Source organism: Lepidochelys olivacea (genome assembly GCF_965140295.1).
Source record: "Lepidochelys olivacea isolate rLepOli2 genome assembly, chromosome: 18".
Classification (NCBI taxonomy): domain Eukaryota; kingdom Metazoa; phylum Chordata; order Testudines; family Cheloniidae; genus Lepidochelys; species Lepidochelys olivacea.
In genome coordinates this window covers 25,939,306-25,960,704 of record NC_140428.1, presented here as the reverse complement: position 1 = coordinate 25,960,704, position 21,399 = coordinate 25,939,306, and the positions used below count along the sequence as shown (strand labels likewise).

The following is a 21,399-nucleotide window of genomic DNA, read 5'->3' as shown; positions in this document are numbered from 1 at the left end:
GGCAGTAGAGGATGGGAAGGGTCAAATTTGCCCCTTTGGTTGACTAGTACTGTATTGCCTAGGTGATGCCATTGATAAGGGACCATTCAGAATGAGCAAAGAGATGGCAATCTAGCCCTAAAGTAGATCAGCCCAGTGACTTCAATGGGCCTATTCATGGGCTTACACTCTGCTGAGCATATGATCTTACTATGGGTGCCTGCAGCCTAGTTAGCATGCTGTCTGCAATGTAAAACTGTAACAATAAAGCTATGAAATTGTATTGTGAACCAGCTCCTTGAGCCTGAATCTTTTGCCCAGGTTCAGGAAGCACTCTCTGGCAGCAGCAACACACTCGAAAGTGTAGTTCGAATGAACAAAAGCTATTGAATTGGGGAGGGTTTTAAACTGATGACTGTGGGTTTGTTTCCAATTAAAAACACAATGATGCTGACGGGATTGCAATGTATCACCTCCAGGGGTGACACCACATACCCCAGAAAATGTCCCAACTCAGGTTATCTGTACTCCAGTCTCTGCACTGGCTCCCCACCCTCGATGCAGGGTGCAGTCTAGGTCTTTGCCCTGATATTCAAAGCCTGTTGCCATCTGGCACCCTGAAGGAAGGCACCGTGAGTGAGACACGAGAGAGCTAGGCTCAATTCCCTGCTCTGCCAGAGACTTCCTGTATGACTTTGGGCAAGTCAAGTAAAGCCAGATTTTTAAAGGTATTTAGGCACCTAACTTCCATTCATTTAATGATTTCTTTAAGTCTATGGTAATGGTGCCTAAGCAGATAGACCTGCCCTGCCAGTTCTGTTCTGCTGGAACAATGAAACTATTGACCATGCAGGGAAAGCTTGCATGTGAGGGAGACAAGCTTTTTACTAGAGCGAGGCTATGGAACTGACTGCCACAAGAAATACAAGACCACTTCTTGAGAACTAAATCCAAAACTCATTGCTTCAGCTTGGTTTCCCTCCGTAAGTTGTTCTCACACACAGACATCCAGGATGCAGAAGTGAGTCGTGTTTCCAAACAGCCCCGCAGTTTGATTTTTATTCAGGCCCATCTCTGCTAAGAAAGGTTAACTTCAGAGGGGGTCCAGTGCAGCATTCCCCCACCTGACAGAAGCCCAGGCTGCAAGGCAAACCAGATGCATCACCCAATGGGTTTGTGGGGGGCAGAGCCCAATGGATTGAATTGTTTGTTTCCTTCTCTTATCCCAGGTGACAGTCGTTTTGTTGGCCCAGATCAACTCTGTAGCAAATTGCTATCAGGCACTCTCACAGGGCAAAGGGTACATATCTAAGCTTCTACATCTTACGGGAACTCAAACTCTTACAATCATTACCTATGTATAGGTATTGCTAGGCAGGAGGTTGGGTGAAACCTTGTTGAAGCAGCTGGCAGCCCTTCATTCACAATATGTGTAAGAAGCAGTTAAGCTCCTTTTGGAATTAGATAGCTGAAACAATAGGAGTCACCCCTCCCAAAACACATGGCACATGCAAGAACAGTCAGGAGCTGAGCTATGTGAGATAGGGGGATTTCAGTGGGGCTAAACGCAAACATAGGGGGCTTGGTATTATTTGGTGGGGCTGTGTGTGTGAGTGTCTGTCTGAAAAAGAGAGACCAGGAAGCAGCTTAGAAACACCACAGAAGCAATCAGAGAAGACAGCAGAAAGCCAAGGACAGCCAGAGAAGCACTTGTAGCATGACCCTGGCCTGAGAGAAGGCGAAGAGAATGCTTTTTGGGGCAGAGTGCTGGCTGGGAAAAGGGGCTTGAAATACTGAACAAGGAAACTGCCTCCAGTTTGATTCCTGCTGTGTTCAGGGAAATAGGACTTTGTGCATCCTTTGTAAATAAAGAGGATCGCAGCAAAGCAATACCTGACTTCCATCCTCCGTTTCTCCTAACAGAAACAATCGGCAAGACCCTGAATATTGGCTAACCACTTGGTTCAAAAGGGGCAACAATACCAAGATTAGCAAAGTATTAATCGTGGCAACAGCACATCCTTGCCTACAGAATCAAATCAGCCCGCAGAAAACACCACTGCCCCCCACCTCCCATGTACACCATTCCAGTGTCAGCTCTAGACATTATGGTTGCCAAATCTAAAAACTGAGGGGAAACCACATGCCCAACCTGCTCTCTCCTTAGCCCTCCTTCTTCCCTCTGCCGCCCCTCGATCCTTCCCAAGGCAGCATGAGTGAGGAATTCTCTGCGCTTCAGTACAGGGGGGCTGGAACAATTTGTATCGTGTGGGTGCTGAGAGCCATTGAACCAGACTGTGAACCCTGTGTATAATGGAAACCACTTCAAGCCAGGGGGTGCGGCAGCCCCCCCAGCACCCCTCGTTCCAGCACCTGTGCTTCAGCATGTAAATGAATGTGTTTTCAAACCAGAGTTCTTCTGCATATCACAGCCAGGAGCTCTTGGCACCCAGGGCAGTCTGGTCTCAGAGGAGCTTGCGTCTCTTCACAGAATATCGTTGTGTTTTCCAATCCATAGCCCACAACAACAGTAGTTAAATAAACCCAGCTGCGGAGGAAAAGGCAAGCGGATCCCTAGAAAGCAAGAAGAAACTTAGCAGAGCCTGCAGCAGACATTGTATCTCTGGCTGCTTGCACGCACTGTTCAGTGCACAGCCTTCAATCTTTCTCTGCAGCGCAACCCCTCCTCCCGCTGCTGCTCAGGATCATTTGCTGGAAGCTCGGAGCAGCACACGGCTGAGCTCAGAAGTTTGGGAAGGGATCTGGGAAGACTGAGGAGCTGGAGGTTGGAAGCCCTTACAAACCAGCAGGCTGGCGCATATTCTGGAGTGGTTTTGAATTCCAAAACTTTCTGCTCTGCCAGGGAAAAAGCCAGCACAGCAAAGGCACTGACACCTGGAGGCATCTCTTTTGGATTCAGCTTCTTTTAGCAGAGCCTAGCAGGGCTCCCTGACTCCCCCCGGGGGAAAAGCTCTTTGAGAAGGTCCTGAGAGCAGCAAGACACTGGTTGAAAGGGTGGAGGGGTGAGTCACTCACTTGCCTTCCCCGGTGGGGGTAAGGGAGTTGACCAAATTGATCATGAGACTCTTCTTACACCGCCCATGGAGGGCTTCTTAGGGCGCTGCCCCACCAGGAGAACTGGGGCTGTGGCGGGAAGCCCCCACCAGCACATACTGAGCGCAGTCAGTTCTGTAGGCACTGGAGATGGAGAATGAAGTTGGGAAATCTGTGGACAACCAAATGGATAAGTGTGACGATGTGACGCAGCAGGGAGGGGGGAGTGTTGACCTGGGGATGTGCCCTGGGAATGGGAGACCTGAGAGCCTGTCACCTGAGCCGGGAGGGGGAGGTGACACCTCGGCCCAGGAACGTGGAGGGAGGCTGCAGCAGGGAACCGGCTGGGTGGGTTTAGTTTCAGTTTGGGGCTGGGTGGAGGAACGCAGGGAACCCCAGGGCTGGGGTCTAAGCTCCCTGCTCCCCCAGAAGGACTTGACTAAGGGCTCCTGGGTGCACCCACAAACTCTGTTTTGGACTGTGTTCCTGTTGTCCAATAAACCTGTTTTACTGGCTGGCTGAGAGTCTCAGTGAATCCCAGGAAGAGGGGGTGCAGGGCCTGGACTCCCCCACACTCCGTGACAATAAGTACATGTAATCATTAAGTGTTTGATTTCCCTCCCTGCCCTTCCCTGTGGTGATGTTCTGTGTCCCCTCTTGCCTGAGCAACCATGGATTTTGCCAACCTGGTAAGTTGCCAGGTGCTATTAATTTCTGATCCTCCTTCACCCCTCCTGTTTCAGAGTTACAATAATGGGGAAATCAGAAAGTCAAATGGATATTGTGGAAAAATCGACAAAATCTGGGAAGAAATCCTGGAGCTTTGTGACCATCGGTCTGTCTGTCCTGTTGCTGCTCATGACCTGTGCGGTGGTCGCCCTGGTGATCCTGTTTGCCAACAGTAGAGGTAAGAAACCTGCCACTCTCGCCCTTCTCCAAGCCCCTTCTTCATTAACACACCCATAAGAGTCTTTTCTGCAGCACTAAATCAAAAAATGGGAGAGAAGGTGCAAACACCTCTGTCTGGGAGACTTTGTTTTCATTCTCTCCGTCTTGCTCTGGGCTCATTAACAGAGATGTTTATCTTCAGACACCTGCTTTTCTGTATAACTATGCAATGCAAGTGCCTTCGATCACTTGGATTAAATCCAAGATCTAGCAAATTTGATTTGACAGAGACCAAAACGTGTCACAGTCTTCACTGGGCAAAACGCGTATGCGACACACTCTGTGTGTGTGTTTCTGGAGGGAAAGTGTGCGTAAATTCTAACAGTTGGTATTTTTGTGTATTTGTAGAAGCCTAAGAGTCTAAATTCCTTTTAGGCAGAAGTTTGAAAGCAACAGCTGCCTACCAGAGCCACCTGGGGCGTTATTTCAGTGTAAAAACTGCTTTGAAAAATGCTAGCGAAGAGAGGTAACATAAATGAGGGCGCACAGGGCTGTTTGAAATGTCAGTGAGATGCAGTTCAGTGACTTTCATGTGACCATTTTGCCAGGGTGGACGTTGCTGAAGTGTATGAAATGGAAAGTGTCCCCATAACACCATGTTTTTCACTGGCACCTCAATTGCAAAACAATTTTTCTTAAGTGTTCCTTTAAACAATGTAGGCAGGGTTTGTAGCAGCACCTGCCTCCTGTTTGTCACTTTCCTGAACACCTCTTGATTTCAGAGCTTTGTTGAGATACTTGAGAATGAAATAAATGAATTCTAATGTTAACACTAAAGCAAGGCAGGGTTTCTTCTCTATATATTGTATCTGCATTCCCTACCTGCAGCGAATTGCTTTCTAAGGCACTCAGAAGTACCCCAACACTGCCAGTTTCCAAACAGCAATTCATGTAAAAGGCTCCTTTTGTTGCTGCTTGTACTCTTCTGCCACTAGCAAATGAATGTTATCAGCATTTGTTACAATTCGGGACAAAACTCCTGAGCGTTTGACACTCATCATGCTCAGCAGAAAGTTTCTCATATTTAATCTGTTACCCCTGGAGATGTGAGAAAAAATATCCCCGCTGGCTTCGTGTGCTACTGAGAACTGAAATTCCATTTCAAGGAGAGGATCTAGTGTCTTTAAATACTGAGCTGGAGCAGAATTCAAATGTTTGGCTCCACAAAGGGTTTGTCAAATCTGTTTGGCAGTTTGCTTTGCCTGTGGGGCTGCTCTGTTCCAGGTTCAGATGAAGTAAAAAGTCAGCTGAGAGGGATGACCTGGACAGCTTGCAGCTGGACAATCTTAGGCCCCTTCACAAGGGTCACTAGAAAGTCTTTCACCAAATGCAGAGCAGAGTCTGGGTAAATCTCTCCTAGAATATACGTTAACAAGAGGGCAGCAGGCGTTGTTCAAATCTAGGCTCCAGGGTTGTAACTCCCAGTAACACAGCAACGGGGAAATGCAATTTGGACAGAATGTTCATGATGGGAGCAAGAACTTTTACTTTGTGTTTATTTATTTTATTTTAATTACACACGAGTGTTAAGGTTGGAAATGGGAACAGAGTCCTTGATTTCTAATTAAAAGGTACACAGATTCACAGCTACAGCCAAATACGGTCTTCATCAAAATGACACTTCCCTGGAAATGCTTCTTACAGAAAATGCTATTTAGCCAGCTGAAAATTAATAGGCTCATATGTCCTCTTTCCCCTCTTTGTTGCAAAACATTGCAGCTTATGCAGCCGTGTGACAACACTCTTTTGGACCAGCACTGATGAATCTTTTCGTAAGAGATCTGAGGGATTTTTGACCTCTAAAGAAGCCTTTATATCCCCAATGCCGGGCCCAAATAAGTCCAAAAGCAGAGGAAAGAGACAACTGCAGAATGATCTTGAGAGGAGGGTAGTCAGGGAGGAAGACAAAGGTGAAGGGATGTACTTTTGATCTGAATATGCCAGAGTCCTTTACATGATTTCCCCCATTCATTACCTTCCCAAAGGATCAGCCTCAGGGACACTTCCTGAATAGCATGAGAGTTATTAGCACAACCCCAAAAATTCCATCCCTGCATCACACAGGCTTTGGTCCCAAAAGCATCTTAACACTGAGCCTATCATAATAGAGTATGTCAAGCCACAGTCAACCTTTATAAAAACACTGATGAATGCTATTTAAATGAAATTCTCCCACTATTGCCAACCCCAACTGTTCGAAAAAATTTGTTTCTGGTTTCAGAGCCTTTAGGGTTCTCACAGGTAATATTTGTAAGATTTTCTCCACAACCCTAAGCGTTAACATTATTATTATTGTTTTATTTATTCGTTGTAGTGCAGGAGCACCTAGGAGCCCTAGCCACAGACCAGCACCCTATTGTGCTAAGCGCTGTACAAATGGAGGAAAAGGACAGTCCCTGCCCCATAAAGCTTAGAAACTTAATTTTGTTTTTAATACAGCTGAGATTCTCAGGCAATCACATGCCTCCAGGTGCTGGGGCTTTAACAAAAATATGATCACAAGCTCCACAATGAAATTCTGAGAGCGAGCCATGCTCTTCACCTTTCATACTGGAGTGAATGTGGAGGAAGCGGAGTAACATGAATGTAAAACCAATCCAAATGAGAGGAGGGACAGGTCCAGAATGACAGAAGTTGGATGAATATTCAGCATCTGCTAATTCTTGCTTCAATTTATAAATTCATTTCCATCGGCCGTGCCCAAAGATAGCTTGCGTTTGCTTCTTAAGTGATATTCACCTGTCAAAGGCCTGGTAAGTTGCACCACTTAACTCCCATTTAAAACAGAGTGATGCAGCGCTGTCTGCAGACAGATGAATTGCAAACCTCCATGGACCAAGTTTTATCCATCTGAATTTGCCATGGAGAAATAATTTCAAAAACATAGGCACAAGTATCTGTGGGAAATTAATTTTAGATTTGTACACACAGGTATTTGTGCCCTAAATGCTTGCAAAGTCATCCAATAAGGTTACAGAAATAATCCCAAGGGGACTTGTTCAACCAATCACAACTGACCAATGCAGCACGTATATAGAATATCCAACAGTTGCTTAGAGCAGCCTACAATCAAGCTGTAGATTTTAAAATATTTGCAAATAGAGGAGCAAAAACTGCAAATAATAATAATAAATTGAGTGGTGTGTACAAATTGAGGAAATTGACATCCAGTACAGATATTCTCTGAAGAAAAGAAGCTAACTTCAGTGGATCAATTATGTGTTACAAGTAAACGGCTCAGCTTTAAGAGCGACACAGCCAATCTGCAATGTTGACAACACTTCTGCAGATGAGAACTGTCTGGGAAACAAGTGCCTGCCAAACGGTAACTGTGGATCTAATTGCTTTAATATGTGCCATCCTCAGCCATCTGTAGTCCTTGAAGAAGGGGGGGGGGAGGAGAGACACTCAGACAAAAGAAAAAATCAAAACCAAAAAACCCACACCACAAGGCCAGAGTATGCTTTGAACATATGACTGTGTCATTTGCTGGGTTCTCACCTTCTGAAAAGAAAGCTCAAAAAGGGAATGACGTGCAAAGCATGCTTGCATTCTGAAAATTTCGAACGACCCACTGCTCAGCAGAATCATTGTGCTGCCCTGACACTGTTGTGCTAAACAAGTCTAAAGACCCATTTATAAGTTCCTATAGTTTGTTACTGACTATGTTAAGCATGAATCCCAGTCCAGGGCCTGCTCTAAAGCTCACCTAAGACAATAGGATTCTTTTCATTGACTCCACTGGGCTTTGGATCAGGTTCCTGCTGAACTTTGACGTGTCTGTGGTAAACAGCAGACCTTTGAATGTGGAATAGCTCTTGCCACAATGACATTGACCTTCCCTCTCTCCCTTTGGGCCAGATCCTCAGCTGGTGTAAACCAGTGTTGCTCTGTTGAAATTTTGTCACTCAAGTTGGCTTTTTGATGGAGCTACCCCATAGCTACTCAAGCACTGACTTCCTGCTCACCTGTGGGGCTAATGGAGTCAGAGCTACAGCTGGGTGGCCTTCGAATAGTAAATTTGACCCCAAAATGCATTTTTCAGGGCACTGAAACTATTCACAAATTCAGGTCAAATTGTTTCAGCTGAAAAAAAAGGGGGGGGGGAATTTGGAAGTGTTGAACTGTTTCAGAAACAAGAAAAGGAGTACTTGTGGCACCTTAGAGACTAACCAATTTATCTAAGCATAAGCTTTCGTGAGCTACAGCTCACTTCATCGGATGCATACCGTGGAAACTGCAGCAGACTTTATATATACACAGAGAATATGAAACAATACCTCCTCCCACCCCACTGTCCTGCTGGTAATAGCTTATCTAAAGTGATCATCAGGTGGGCCATTTCCAGCACAAATCCAGGTTTTCTCACCCTCCACCCCCCCACACAAATTCACTCTCCGGGTGGAGGGTGAGAAAACCTGGATTTGTGCTGGAAATGGCCCACCTGATGATCACTTTAGATAAGCTATTACCAGCAGGACAGTGGGGTGGGAGGAGGTATTGTTTCATATTCTCTGTGTATATATAAAGTCTGCTGCAGTTTCCACGGTATGCATCCGATGAAGTGAGCTGTAGCTCACGAAAGTTTATGCTCAAATAAATTGGTTAGTCTCTAAGGTGCCACAAGTACTCCTTTTCTTTTTGCGAATACAGACTAATACGGCTGTTACTCTGAAACCTGTTTCAGAAACATTGATTGGAAACGGCATTTCACTTTGAAGTGTCTTTTCAAAACGACATTTCGTTCAACCCAAATGAAATGTTTGTGTTAATTGTCTTGATGATAAAAAGCAAAAAATTTCCACTGCAGCCACCAAACCAAACATTTACTTATTCACTCGGCTGTGTTCACAGCATCTCCAATAATCCGGTTTTTCCCCACTGCAATGCACTAGTCTTAATGTTAGTGTCAAACGCTGGCTCATGCATTATTCACCCCATTGTGATTTTTATACTTGGACATTTCAAAGTGCAGCCATCTAGCTAGACGTTTGTTTTGTTTTGGCTTTGGAGCTTTACAGAAAATGTATTAACCCATGAGTTATCCCTGCCCTATTATACCAGTAAGTCACATCAGGTTAAAAGAATGAGGAGTACTTGTGGTACCTTAGAGACTAACAAATTTATCTGAGCATCAGCTTTCATGGGCTAAAACCCACTTCATCAGATGCATCCAGTGGAAAATACAGTAGGAAGATAGATATATACACAGAGAACATGAAAAAATGGGTGTTGCCATACACACTATAATGAGAGTGATCAATTAAGGTGAGCTATTATCAGCAGGAGAAAAAAACCTTTTTTAGTGATAATCAGGATGGCCCATTTCTAACAGTTGACAAGAAGGTGAGAGTAACTGTGCCGAGGGAGGTGGAAATAAGCATGGGGAAATAGTTTTACAGGTTGTGCATTAGTAGCCTACCGGAATATATCGGGCATTTGTATTTAGCAGTTTTCATCAGAGGATATCAAATTAAGACTCTTCATTGACGTATTTGGTTACAGTTCACACAAGTGTCACCATCCCTTTCCTCAAATTACACCAACAGGAAGATCTATCTATTATGATAAAATAGGATTTTTTTTTTACTGGCAAAGCAAGGCTGGAAAATGTAGTACACACAGCTTTGCAGTGTAGACTCAGAGTGTACATTTCCCACCTCTGGTGTTGTTTTCAAGCAAATTCATGTGAGGTTCAGGAAAAGAGCAATGGCAAAGCATTGTGCAAAGTGTTAGTCGGATTAGTCTGCAAAGCCCCATTGAGCATACTGGGGAGTAAGAGCAGGTGGCATTGGTCATATCACATAAAGCATCAACTCAGCTTGGTTTTGCCAGGAATTATACAGAGGTGTAATTGAGATAATTGAAGGGGAAACAAAAGCACCACTTTTGGAAGTAAGCTGAGAACCCTTCACAGGCCATTTTTAATGATCCACTTCGGTGACAACGTTTTAGAACTCCACATATGCTACAGAGGTTTCAAAACAGACCTGACGTCTCTCCTTCACCCAGCTCAATTACACTTTCATCACAGGGTCCATTTTCTAGTGCTTTGGAGTTAGATGCTTGCTGATAGAGTTTCAGTTCCAGCCTTTGAATCAAGTCATTTTCAGGGCATGGTCAGGAAAAATGCTTTGATGATAACTGCCATGTGGTGCAGTCTGGTCCATGAGAAATGATGGACGAAAATATGGTGGCCAGTCTTTTGGGAAATTATCTATCAGTCTGTCTTAGGGTTCTGTACTACTGCCCATCACCCCCACATGTGAGTTCGTTCCATGTGAAAGCAGATGCAACAGTGAAGTCCTAGCTGATGGTATGGGGTCTTTGGCACTTCTCCTTTTTGGGGTCTAAATTCTGTCCAGGTTAGTGATAGCGTTTTGATTGTTTTAAAAAACATTTATTACTATTTTTTGGTTGGTTGGTTGGCTGGCTGGGATTGAGTGGTCAGAAAGGCTGTCAATGTTGTGACTGTCATTCTTCTGCTGGAAAGGCATTTCATAGAGGAAGGCTTTGGAGCATTTTCTAAGGATGGTCAGACTCTGGATTAATCTGATTTCCTCTGGAAGTGTGTTCCATAGCTAGATCCCCTCAAACAAGAACGCTTTGTCCCTAGCTTTCATATGCTTCGCCTTGTGCTTTGTGATCTGCCTTGTCCCAGAAGAGTACAACTATCCCAGGGGTTTATAGATTGAAATTCACTCTTTGATGTAGCTGGGACTTGATCCATTAGTGGCTTTGAAAACTATGAACTGATCTTAATAAGAGAGAGGCTTAAGCTACAAATTTTCAATGCTGGTCATTTAGCTCCATAGTTGAGATTGATCATGTTATGAAGATTCAGCAGGAGCTTTTTCAAAATTGGGATCTGGGTTCAGATCCCGTCCCAGTTCCCAGCGGCCCCTAGACACTTCTCCCATCTGAAGTTAGTTGTTTATCCAAGCTTTGGGGTTAGAGTTTAGTAGTGTTGCTGAGCAACACCAGGACTAGTCAGTTAGAGGTTGGTGAACAGGTGCTGAGTGCAGAACACTTCCAACTGAAAAGAAATAATTGATCTGAAAAAATACATATACCTTAGTCCTGGCATAGGGCCCAATCCTGCCAAGGGCTAAGCCCCCTCTAACCGCTGTTGAGTGCAGGATCCGTCAACTTGATTAGCAGAAACTATGATTAAAACATAAAAGTGATCAGACTGTAGAAGTAGAATCCAGATAACATTGGTATTATCAAAAAGGAAAGTTTCTGCCAACCCTCTCGTGGTGGATGTGCAAAGGTTAAATAAAATGTGATGGGATAAGAAGAGGAGGAGCAGTAAGCCAATGTGACTGCAATTATAATACCTAGGTCTTACTTACTGTTTTTCATCCATAGATCTCAAAACACTTTACAAAGAAGGTCAGGATAATTATCCACAATGTACAGATGGGGAAACTGAGGGCACAGAGACATGCCATGACTTGCCCAAGAATCACTCAGGCCAGTGACACAGCCAGGAATAGAACCCAGATCTCCTTAAGCCCTGTCCCATGTTCTATCTACTAGGCCTCACTGCCTTAGTTCTGCCATGTGTGGATTCAGACACACATCAACTGTCGAAGACGCACGTCACAGAAATGTTGTAGGATGACTAGAAGTCCAGCTCATGTAAATGAGCATTGCTTTGCTTGCCTCACAACAAAGTGATGGCTTTTCTTTGAGCTGGTGAAGATGAAAGACCGTAGCTCTTGCCTTTCATCCTGGAGAGACTAGCCAGGGGAAATGCTCCCCTTGAGTGTGTAACAGGTCACTGTAACGTTATCGCGCTGTTCAGTGTGATTAGCAGAGTAGGCGGCAACCGGGCTCAGAAGCAGGAGACCGGGGTCACCCTGCTACAGAGCTCAGCTGCCAATCAAGGGGAGGAGCACTTGTGAAGGCAGCACTGTGTTTAAATGGGCAACTGATATTTGGGCCAGGATACGTCTCTCTTTCTAACTTGCTTTCTTTTCTAATCCAATTACATGCTTCTGTTCTTTCACACAAGAGACTATTCTGCAACCTAATGCACTTACCATTAGGGAATGTGTCTGGATGTTCAACCTGTGTTCCCCTCAGGAGCCACTCTAAACAAATCATTGCCCTGCTTCAGCTCTACACCCTTCAGGTGCTTGGAGACGATTATAATTATCCCACCTCAGTATTATTTGTTGACATTTAATTGAAGCTCCCCTGAAATCAGTTTACACCAGCTGACGATGAGGTGTATTTAGTTCTTGTCATCTTTCCTAACCACGAGCCCATCCATTCCCCAGTAACAGGCAGGGACCTGGATAAATCAACTGGAGTAAGACTGGAGAGATCTATGTTCAAGTCCCAGCTCTGCCCAGACCACCTCTGTGACCCTGGGCCAGTCACTAAATAATCTCTGGGTGCATCAGGTCACTAACAGTAACAAAAAATAAAAAGGCCTGGTAATTATTCCATTCTCCCGTCTGTCTTGTTTATTTAGATTCTAAGCTCTTTGGGGCAGGGACTGCCTCTTACTGTGTGTTTGTACAGCACCTGGCTCAATGGAGCCCTGACCTGAGATGGGGCCTGTAAGTGTTCAAATTAGAACTTTAACATGCCAGAGACATTTCTGAATAGCCTTTTTCCTTTCAGGGTGGCGAGTTATTACTATTAGCCCAATGGAGGTATTTTATAATACATGCTGCTCTGTCCACAGATAGGTGAGAAGAGACTGACAGATGCTGCAGACAGAGAGGGGTGTGGGTACGTGGTGCTGGGACACACAGGTTAGCACGTATGGACACTATTGGAATGGAGTGAGACAAAAGGGTTAGTGCCCTGCATTTAAAAGTCTTCGTTAGATAACTGTAGCATTTTACGACTCAGATCCCGGTGCCAACAAGTCAGTCCCACCCATTTGGACAGCTAGAAAAGTATGAATCACAGCATCTTTGGAGTAGCATTAGGGCCATAAACTGCTCTGGAACCTCAAAGCTTTCCTTGAACACAGTAGGGTTTCCAACCAAAGCCAAAGTCATAAGAGGGCCTCACTAAAACAAAGACTCTCAACCGTTTCTTTTCTTTGATCATCGTCCTTTTGCAGCATGTGTTGCACCAGCAACTGTGCATGTTTGGAATGGGCTGGATAAAGAACGTTTGTGTTTGTGTCTCTGAACCTCAGTGATGCCCAGGTCACTTCGAGGATGCACACAGCTACGAACGAGGGAGGAAGGACGAGCTTGTGGTTAAGGGCTCAGACAGCACCTAGCCCAATGGAAGCTGAAGCTGAATAAAAACAAAACATTTCAAATTTCCCCACAAGATAAAATTCCCCCCAAAAGTTTCATTTGGGGTCAATCGAAACATTTTGTTTTGATAAAATCAAACTGTTTCCTTCTGACATCGACTTTTTTCTAATTTCACACATTAGACAATCAAATTTAAATCATTAAAACAAAAAGTCCTTTCACACCTGGAAACTGTAACATTCCATTCCAAAAAGTTCAAAATGGAATATTTCTACCACTCCAAAATGCTTCTTTTCCAATGTTTCTTTCCCAATAAAATGTCATTGAAATTGACACTTTTCCACAAAAGGTTTTGCTTCCAACAAATCAGCATTTCAGACAGATGAATGTTCCTCTGGAAAATTTCTAATAAGAGGTAGCAGGTTCACTGGATGGACCTATTAGAAATGAAGTGGAGAAGCAAAATCACAAAACTCTTGTCTGTCATCTTGGGTCCCAGTTAAGAAAATGAGGAAGATTTTTAAGAGATTTCCATCCTATTTCCAGCAGTCCAGCTTTTATATTGACTGTTACTGGAGGAGAAAACACTGAGTAATGAGACTTCTCTGTTCTTGTCTGACCTATTTTACCTGCCAATGTACTAAGTGAATCTCAGGCTGAAGTGGCTCTCATTCTAATTAATCCATCCACACCCCTATGCTGTGGATGTAAAAATCAAATGCCTGATTCTCCTGAGTATGTGAGAATTTTTTTGTCCATGTTTTCCCTACTGCAGTTTATTTATAGCAGCCAGAAAAAAAATTTCCTCTCTGCTTTAATCCCATTTGCATTCTTTCCCAATTATAATTCCCAATTTGGGCTTCCTCTGCTGTTTGGTGTTAGCTTTCATTAGCCCATTGCAGGTAACCGTGTGTTCATGAAGACATCAAAGGCAGGGACCTCTTTCCTGAACAAGAAAGATCAGCGTGTACGCACAAATCAAAACATCTGAGGAGCAATTAGGCAAGTGGCATATCTGGCACTGGCCATTGTCAGAAGACAGGACACTGGGCTAGATGGACCATTGGTCTGACCCAGTGTGGCGGCTCTTATGTTCTTATTACAGAAATCAAAACGTCCCTGATCATGAGCTGAAAGCTGAGGAATATCTGACTTGTGCCAGATTTCCATCAAATTTTACCCCCACCCTCTGTTATTTATGTTATACATAGTTCTTTGATTGTCTCAAATGTGATTATAATTACTTGGTGTTCTATCCCTCCCAGAGGGGTTGCCTGGTCAAAATATGGTCTTCAAATGTTATCATTTTAAACAAGCCCAAACAGAAGAGAGAAAACGCCTGCTAATGCAATGTGTTTATCAGACATTTTATACGTCACTTGCAGTGAGGGCTATTGAAGAGCTCAACTGAAAAAGCATAGCCACATATTGTGTCTAATGGTAACACTTTGCTCTCTCAAAGCACCTTTCTCTGGGGGTCATGGAACAGGTTATGAACATCAATTAAGTCTCACAAGCCCCTATGAAGTAGGTCTGAAGTTACCTATATTGTGCAGAAGGGGAAACTGAAAGGTGGGGTAATTTGCTTTGTAAATTGTACAATGTGAAGTTCTTTCACCCCAAGCAGACGACTGATTCTAGGCTTGGGGATCACTTAAACCCTCCACGGAGGAGCTCAGATAGTGTATAGACATTCTGCTCTCCTTCTGCACAGGGATGAATTTCTCCTGTAGTCAATAGTTAAACCAGGAATAGAACCTAGGGACCTGATTCTCCCGGCGATATACGTTACTCCCACGGAATTCAGTGGAAGTCATACACATCCCACAGCAGAAGGCTAATTCCCCTCTGCATTGTGTTACCATTTATATCAGTGCAAAGCGTGTGAAAATGCCACTTCTCGACCTGGCCATGTTGTACAGTCGTACACCCACTGTGCTCTCCCTTTCAAGTGGTGTAAAATCATCTTAGGCAGTAAAGAAACAGGCCCAACACAAGTGGGGTCCCCATGATACTGACTAGAACAGTGCAAAATACACACATTTGTGGGGTGTGACTATTGCGCTTTTTCCTCTTCCTCTCCTTGCCCGTCTCCTGTTCTCCCTTTATCTGCGATTTCAGTATGCCAATATTTGCACCCACATGAATGTTCATGCCTTTGATACATAAGCTGCTTGTCTGCATTGAAAAGGTTTGGTTTTTAGCTCAAAAAGTTATGCAGTTTAGGAACATTTTTCACAAAAATGGGCCTATTTTCAAGTTTGTACAATGTGCAAAAACCTCAAATTTTGAGTAGTTTTGTATGATGTCACAAATACTTTAATCGCCTCTGGTCCAGATTCCCAGTCCCCTGTCTAATTACTAGACCATAATTTGTGCAGTTTTTCTAACGCAGATTTCTACACACACACACTCCCACTTGGTTTAGCCCTGAATGCTACATTCCCAATCACAAGGGGTGCTGTTGCTGTTGGTTTCACTGATGAACTTCAAAGCACTCTTTTCCTCCCCACTGTTCTACGTCTACCTGAATTACTTTGACAGAGTCTACTCTTGGCAAACACCTGTTTTCAGCTTGAATCGGTTTGCCCAATATCTCTGCACTAGAAACATTGCTGCACAGGAGAACCAAGTTTAATCCATTTGGAAAGTGATTTTTTGGTTGTTTTTCCCAGTGTGGGCCTCAGTGATCCTTTGCTTAACAGAAAGCAGCCAAGCACAAATGAGACTGAAATTATGCCAGGGAAAAGCATAGGCATAAAGCACACCACATCCAAACATTCCTGAACAATCCTGGGGAGCAGGCCAAACTCTGTAAAATACCAAACAATCCCAAACTCGGGGGGGGGGGGAATTTTGGATCTAGATCCCAGCTTTGTGGCCTGAGCAGATTCCTGTTTATAAAATTTACAACTAATGACAAGAATGTCCTTCACTAACATTGCACCTTCCTTCATCAGAAGCTCTCAGAGCAATTTACAAACATGAATGAAAAAAGCTTCACAGCATCCCTATAAAATAAGTGTGGTAATGCCCATTTTACAGATAGGGAAACTGAGATACAAAGAGATCAACTGACTTGTCAAGTGCAAGGACTATGCTGCATTTATGCCTAACTTTGAGGGCTTACTCAGGACCTAAGTGGTGCCTAGGTCTGGTGCAACTGGGCCAAGTCTGCACAGGGGTAAGTTTCACCGAGAGACAGCGAACAGCAGAATAGAAAAAAAGAGCCTAGGAGGAATCCTGCTTATAGCACACTAGAAGCACCTTATTCTACTTGGCTTTCAAAGCCACAGTTATTCTGAGAGAGGTTTTCACTGGCAGAAAATACCATCGCTAGATTCCAGGTTTCACAATGGTTTTGAGCCGCAACCCTGAATAGGAAAAAGTTAAACAAGGTGCTTTGTGCCATGAGCAGCTTGATAGAAATCACCGAAGATGGCATCCAACTTTCAGTAGCTATTGTCTGTTTTATCATAAAAGATTGTATCATAGAGACCATGGAGTGGATTAGCCTGTGAATTGAACTAGTCTCTCAACCCCCTTCAAATGAGCTGTGCTGTCATGGCAGGGCAGCCTGAGAGACGCTTTCATTGTAGCTGCCCTCACTGCACCTATTCTTCAGATAGACAAAGGTCTCTCATCCTGGCCTCTTTCCTTGGCACTAGAATTCACTTCCTTTAAAATAAAATAAAAAGAGCCCAGGTGAGCTCAGAATGAAGTCGAGCCGCAGTGGAGTGTCAGCTGTTCCTTACGTAAGTGAATCGTGGCATCATGTGGTTTTATTCTCCCCCACAGATACGCAGCATGGTACCAATGCCGGCAGCATATGCATTACTCCGGGATGTGTCGCAGCAGGTAATAATTCTTCGTCTGTACCCTGGCTGCAGAGGTGTCATGTCAGATGTACGCACTGCCCCCAACTCTCACCCAAGCCCAGGAAGAGACTGTGACTGTCCTTTAAAAGGAAAGGAAAAGATGATTGAAATGATGCTCAGGAGCTGAAAGGAATGAAAGTTCCCGTTTGGCTGCATTAATAATACTAGCATTGCTGATTTGAATCTTGGGCAAGATTTCCAAAAGCACCTGAGTGATTTTGGAACACAAGTCCCATTGACTTCAATGGGACTTTTGCACCTAAGTCACTTAGGCACAATGAGACTTGAGCTGTTAAGTAAGGGGCTTTTGAAAATCCCACCCTTTGTCTGAAAGTGAGCCATCCTGCTGCACCCTACCTAGCATTGACCAGCCAGGTAAGCAGCTACTTGTTCATTCTCATTCAGACTCATTCAAGCTATCTGAGAAAACAACATAAAAGGGAAAAATTCTCTCCTGGGATCCCCACTCTCAGTTAATTCAGTGGTGTTTTTGTATGTGGAATCAGGGCAGACTATACTATAGAAATTTGCCTTGTTGATAAGAGATCAGATCTGCTGCGTGGACTGAAGAATAATTTTTCCCAAAGCTGGCTGCACATATCAGCATTCAAGGGTTCCATGCCTCAGTTTCCCCATCTGTAAAACAATGGTACTTCTTTTATGATGTGCTTTGAGATCTGTGGATGAAAAGCACTATCTAAGAGCTACATGTTATTGTTATTGTATCAGTGTTATTATCTGCACCTGGCACTAATAGGGAGAAGTCTGGCACTCCTTTGTGCAGGGGGAAATTACCATTGGGGGTCAATGGCCCTAGGCAGGAGGCTGCAGGCTGAGTGACTTCAGCCACATAATAAAAAGCACAGCAGCCCCTGCCCAACCAACTGTTCTGCTTGTAGGTCTTATTTCCCCTCTCACTCTCCATCAGAATGTGCAGTACTTGTCATGCCTTTATGCGGCAATGTCACCACGGGGGACTACCACTTGCAGCCAGTCAAAGCCCTGCTGAAGGGGTTTGCCAGGGTGGAAGTTTGCCCTGTGCAGATGGCTCGTTTAAAGTCCTGCACACCACTGGGTCCTTGCACTGAGGGTTTAAATGGACTGGAAATGGTGCTTAGGGCTTTTTGCAGTCCCATTGCACCAGAGTGAATCTTACCCCAGATGAGTAGTATGAAGATGAAAGATCTGTTCTGCAGAGCACCTGCTTGGGAAACATACCTGTGTCCTTGCTCAAGGAGGGAACCGAGCAGTGATCCCTCCCTGAATAACCTCAGAGCATTATGTGCAGCTTGGACATCCGATGCAACTCAGGTATCTAGTTTTTGTGATACGTAGCTGCTAGATTTCAGAGTAGCAGCCGTGTTAATCTGTATTCACGAAAAGAAAAGGAATACTTGTGGCACCTTAGAGACTAACCAATTCACCGGATGAAGTGAGTTGTAGCTCATGAAAGCTTATGCTCAAATAAATTAGTCTCTAAGGTGCCACAAATACTCCTTTTCTTGTAGCTGCTAGAATACTTCAGAACATGGATCCAATGACTGAGCCTTGCACAGACTTCTATCAGTACGCCTGTGGGGGCTGGCTAAACCGGCATGTCATCCCAGAAACCAGTTCGAGATACAGCATTTTTGACATACTGAGAGATGAACTGGAGATCATCCTGAAAGGTAGGACTGGGACAGGGTTACAGCATGTATGCAAAATAACGAGCCTGAGCATCAGAAGTTTGAACTAAAGATATATCCGCCCACCCGCTCCCCAGAAGTGGTAGCCAACACAATTAAATCTGCATTAAACCAATGCATTCACTCCCCTACCCCAAAAAATACCATTGCCCCCATGGTCTGTAAAACCATGAAAGAGGGTCGAAGTAATTTTTAGTCATGGCTTCCTAAACAAAAACTAGAGCCTCATTCATAAATCAACATAGCTTCATTCACGTCAATGGAGTGACATTGATTCATACCATCGGTGGATCTGATCCGGACTCTTGAAAAAAGCCATGCGTCCGTCTCAGGCCAGGTCTAGACTTTACAATGTTTGCCAGTACGGTGATGTCAGTTAGGGGTGTGATTTCTTACAACATTTTTATACCAGCCAAAGCCCTTGTGTAGACGCACTTATACAGGCAAAAACATCCTTTTGGCAGGATAGCTTATTTCATTTGGGGGACTGGTATAAGCTATGCTGGCCCAAGCACTCCTTTGCCAGAATATTAGTAGTAGCAAAAGCTGTATTACGCAACACCTAAGAGCCCTAGTCTTGGAGCAGGCTCCATTGTGCTCGGTGCGGTACAAACACAGAACACAAAGATGGTCCCTGCTCCCAAAAGCTCAGTCTAACCTGTGTGTAGGAGGGTTTGTCTGAATAGCCCTACCAGCAAATGTCTCTCGCATAGACTAGGCCCCATCCAGCACTCGATCTGAGTGGGGGATGGGTGCAGAGGTGGTGACAGGGGGATTTCTCACCACCACTGTGTTTTTTTTAAATAAAGAAAAGTTGACTTATGTCATTCCCCCTCCCCACCCCGCAACGATAGGCATGATAAAGCCAGCCTTTGCCAACGGCCACCACACCACAATTATGGACATACCACGGTTGTGTTTGTGTAATTGGTGTTAACAGCTGGCAACTGTTGGGTAAAAAATAAAAATCAACATGTGGCATAGTGACATGCTAAGTAATGAATGCCCTGGTACCTGCAATACCCCATCTCTGGACCAGGCCTTTCCCCTCCAGCCCCTCAACGCACAAACACTGAAAGGGCGGCTCCGGTCCCACTGAAATCGATTGGCCTTGTGACATTGACTTCAGTGCGAGTAGGAGAAGCTGTGTGTGTGTGTGTGTGTGTGTGTGTCCTTCACAACCTCCCCCTTCCTGTACAATAGTTCCAGTACAGAGCACTCTGATTTCGTGGTCAATGGAGCCAGTGGGTGCTGATTGTTGCTGGCATTCCTACACTAGCACTGATTCAGATGATGAGGAAGGTTACCCAGGGCACCGTCTCACTGCAGTGGTTCCATCCCTCCAGGTGTGCTGGAGGCTCCGGAGCAGGGTGATCAAGAAGCCTTTCGGAAAGCTAAAATGCTTTACACTTCCTGCATGAATGAGAGTAAGTCTCCTCTTCTGCTGCTGCTATACTTGTGAAAGTAACAAACCCACCCTTCGGGCAAAACCTTCCCACCAACATCGCTCTCTCTCCAGGTCTCCCCTGAAAACCCTGCCTTTCTGCCGGAAGATGACTTGAGTGCACACACAAGTTTTTATTTAGGGTGTGCATTCTGGGATATGGCACATTAGGTAATAGGTTAGCCACTTCTATATGAGGAGCCTGCCTTTCTGAACACAAACATCCAGTCATGAGTCTTATCCCATGTTCTCCTGGGACCCAATACAAGTCCCACACTGAAGTCAATGGAAGTCTTCCTGTTGGCTTCAGGAGGAGTTGGGTCAGGTCCCTGGTATATTCAGGAATGGCAGCTCAAGGAGCGTGTCCCCCAAGAGTCATCTACAAAACCAACTGTTGGGCAAACACTACAGAACTCCCACTCTCCAAAAATGATGGAACTTAAATGCCAGAAAGCAGCATTATATGATGAGGATTTTGTTCTCGTAATCAAAGTAACGAGTAACTTCTAGTAGTTCTGAAGGCAAAGGAGAATGTTTCTAAAACATCTGAAGAAAATCAGCAAAACCCTTCTTTGAGTTACATGTGGACAGTGCAAGATTTAGGATGCTTCTAAATATTATTTCTTTGCTTTAAATTATTTGAGTTTTATAAATGACGCAATGGGTGACTAAACTCTTGTCACTTAGCAACTCCATGTGGTTTTTTAAATGAAACTTTCTTTGCTTTTGAAGTCATTTACAAGCAGAACAAAATGTGATTAAGGCACAGAGTAATGATTTCTAAAGCACCTCAAACACATGTTCATAAAGAAAGTAGGCATTTAGGAGCCTAAGTGTCTTTGAAGGTCAATGAAATATAAGCTTTTCAATGCCTACATTTTACCTGAGAAATCTAGTCTATCTTCATTGGCAGATAACGGCTTGTAGGAGAGAATTTGAAGATTATGTGTATGGATTTACAGAACATACACAATGTGTTATAAACGACTGTGTGTGTGTGTGCATACTACACCACTTAGAAAAATTATGCGGTATCAGACAAAAGCACTAGTTTATGATAGTGATGCTATCTTATTATTAGTTAATTTTATATTGTGGGAGTGCTGACAGGCCTCACTCAGGGACCAGGCTCAATACTGTAATGTTATAAGGGACACAGAGTGGAAAATTCACCC

At 44.2% G+C, this 21,399-nt stretch overlaps 1 protein-coding gene across 5 annotated transcripts in view; it reads left to right on the top strand.

The window, feature by feature from the left end:
- The window catches only part of MMEL1 (membrane metalloendopeptidase like 1), a 60,658-nt gene that overhangs the window by 9,391 nt on the left and 29,868 nt on the right, over window positions 1-21,399 (top strand). The window contains exons 1-5 of one of the 5 annotated variants that reach the window (XM_084651661.1): window positions 2,662-3,002; window positions 3,777-3,940; window positions 17,013-17,072; window positions 18,601-18,762; window positions 20,127-20,207. In XM_084651661.1, coding sequence (XP_084507787.1) covers window positions 3,787-3,940; window positions 17,013-17,072; window positions 18,601-18,762; window positions 20,127-20,207 — 457 coding nt within the window. In that variant the 5' untranslated portion in view covers window positions 2,662-3,002; window positions 3,777-3,786. Of the gene's footprint in view, window positions 1-2,661; window positions 3,003-3,776; window positions 3,941-17,012; window positions 17,073-18,600; window positions 18,763-20,126; window positions 20,208-21,399 lie in introns of those variants that run through there. The other 4 variants (XM_084651660.1, XM_084651662.1, XM_084651663.1 and 1 more) reach the window with 4 other exon arrangements.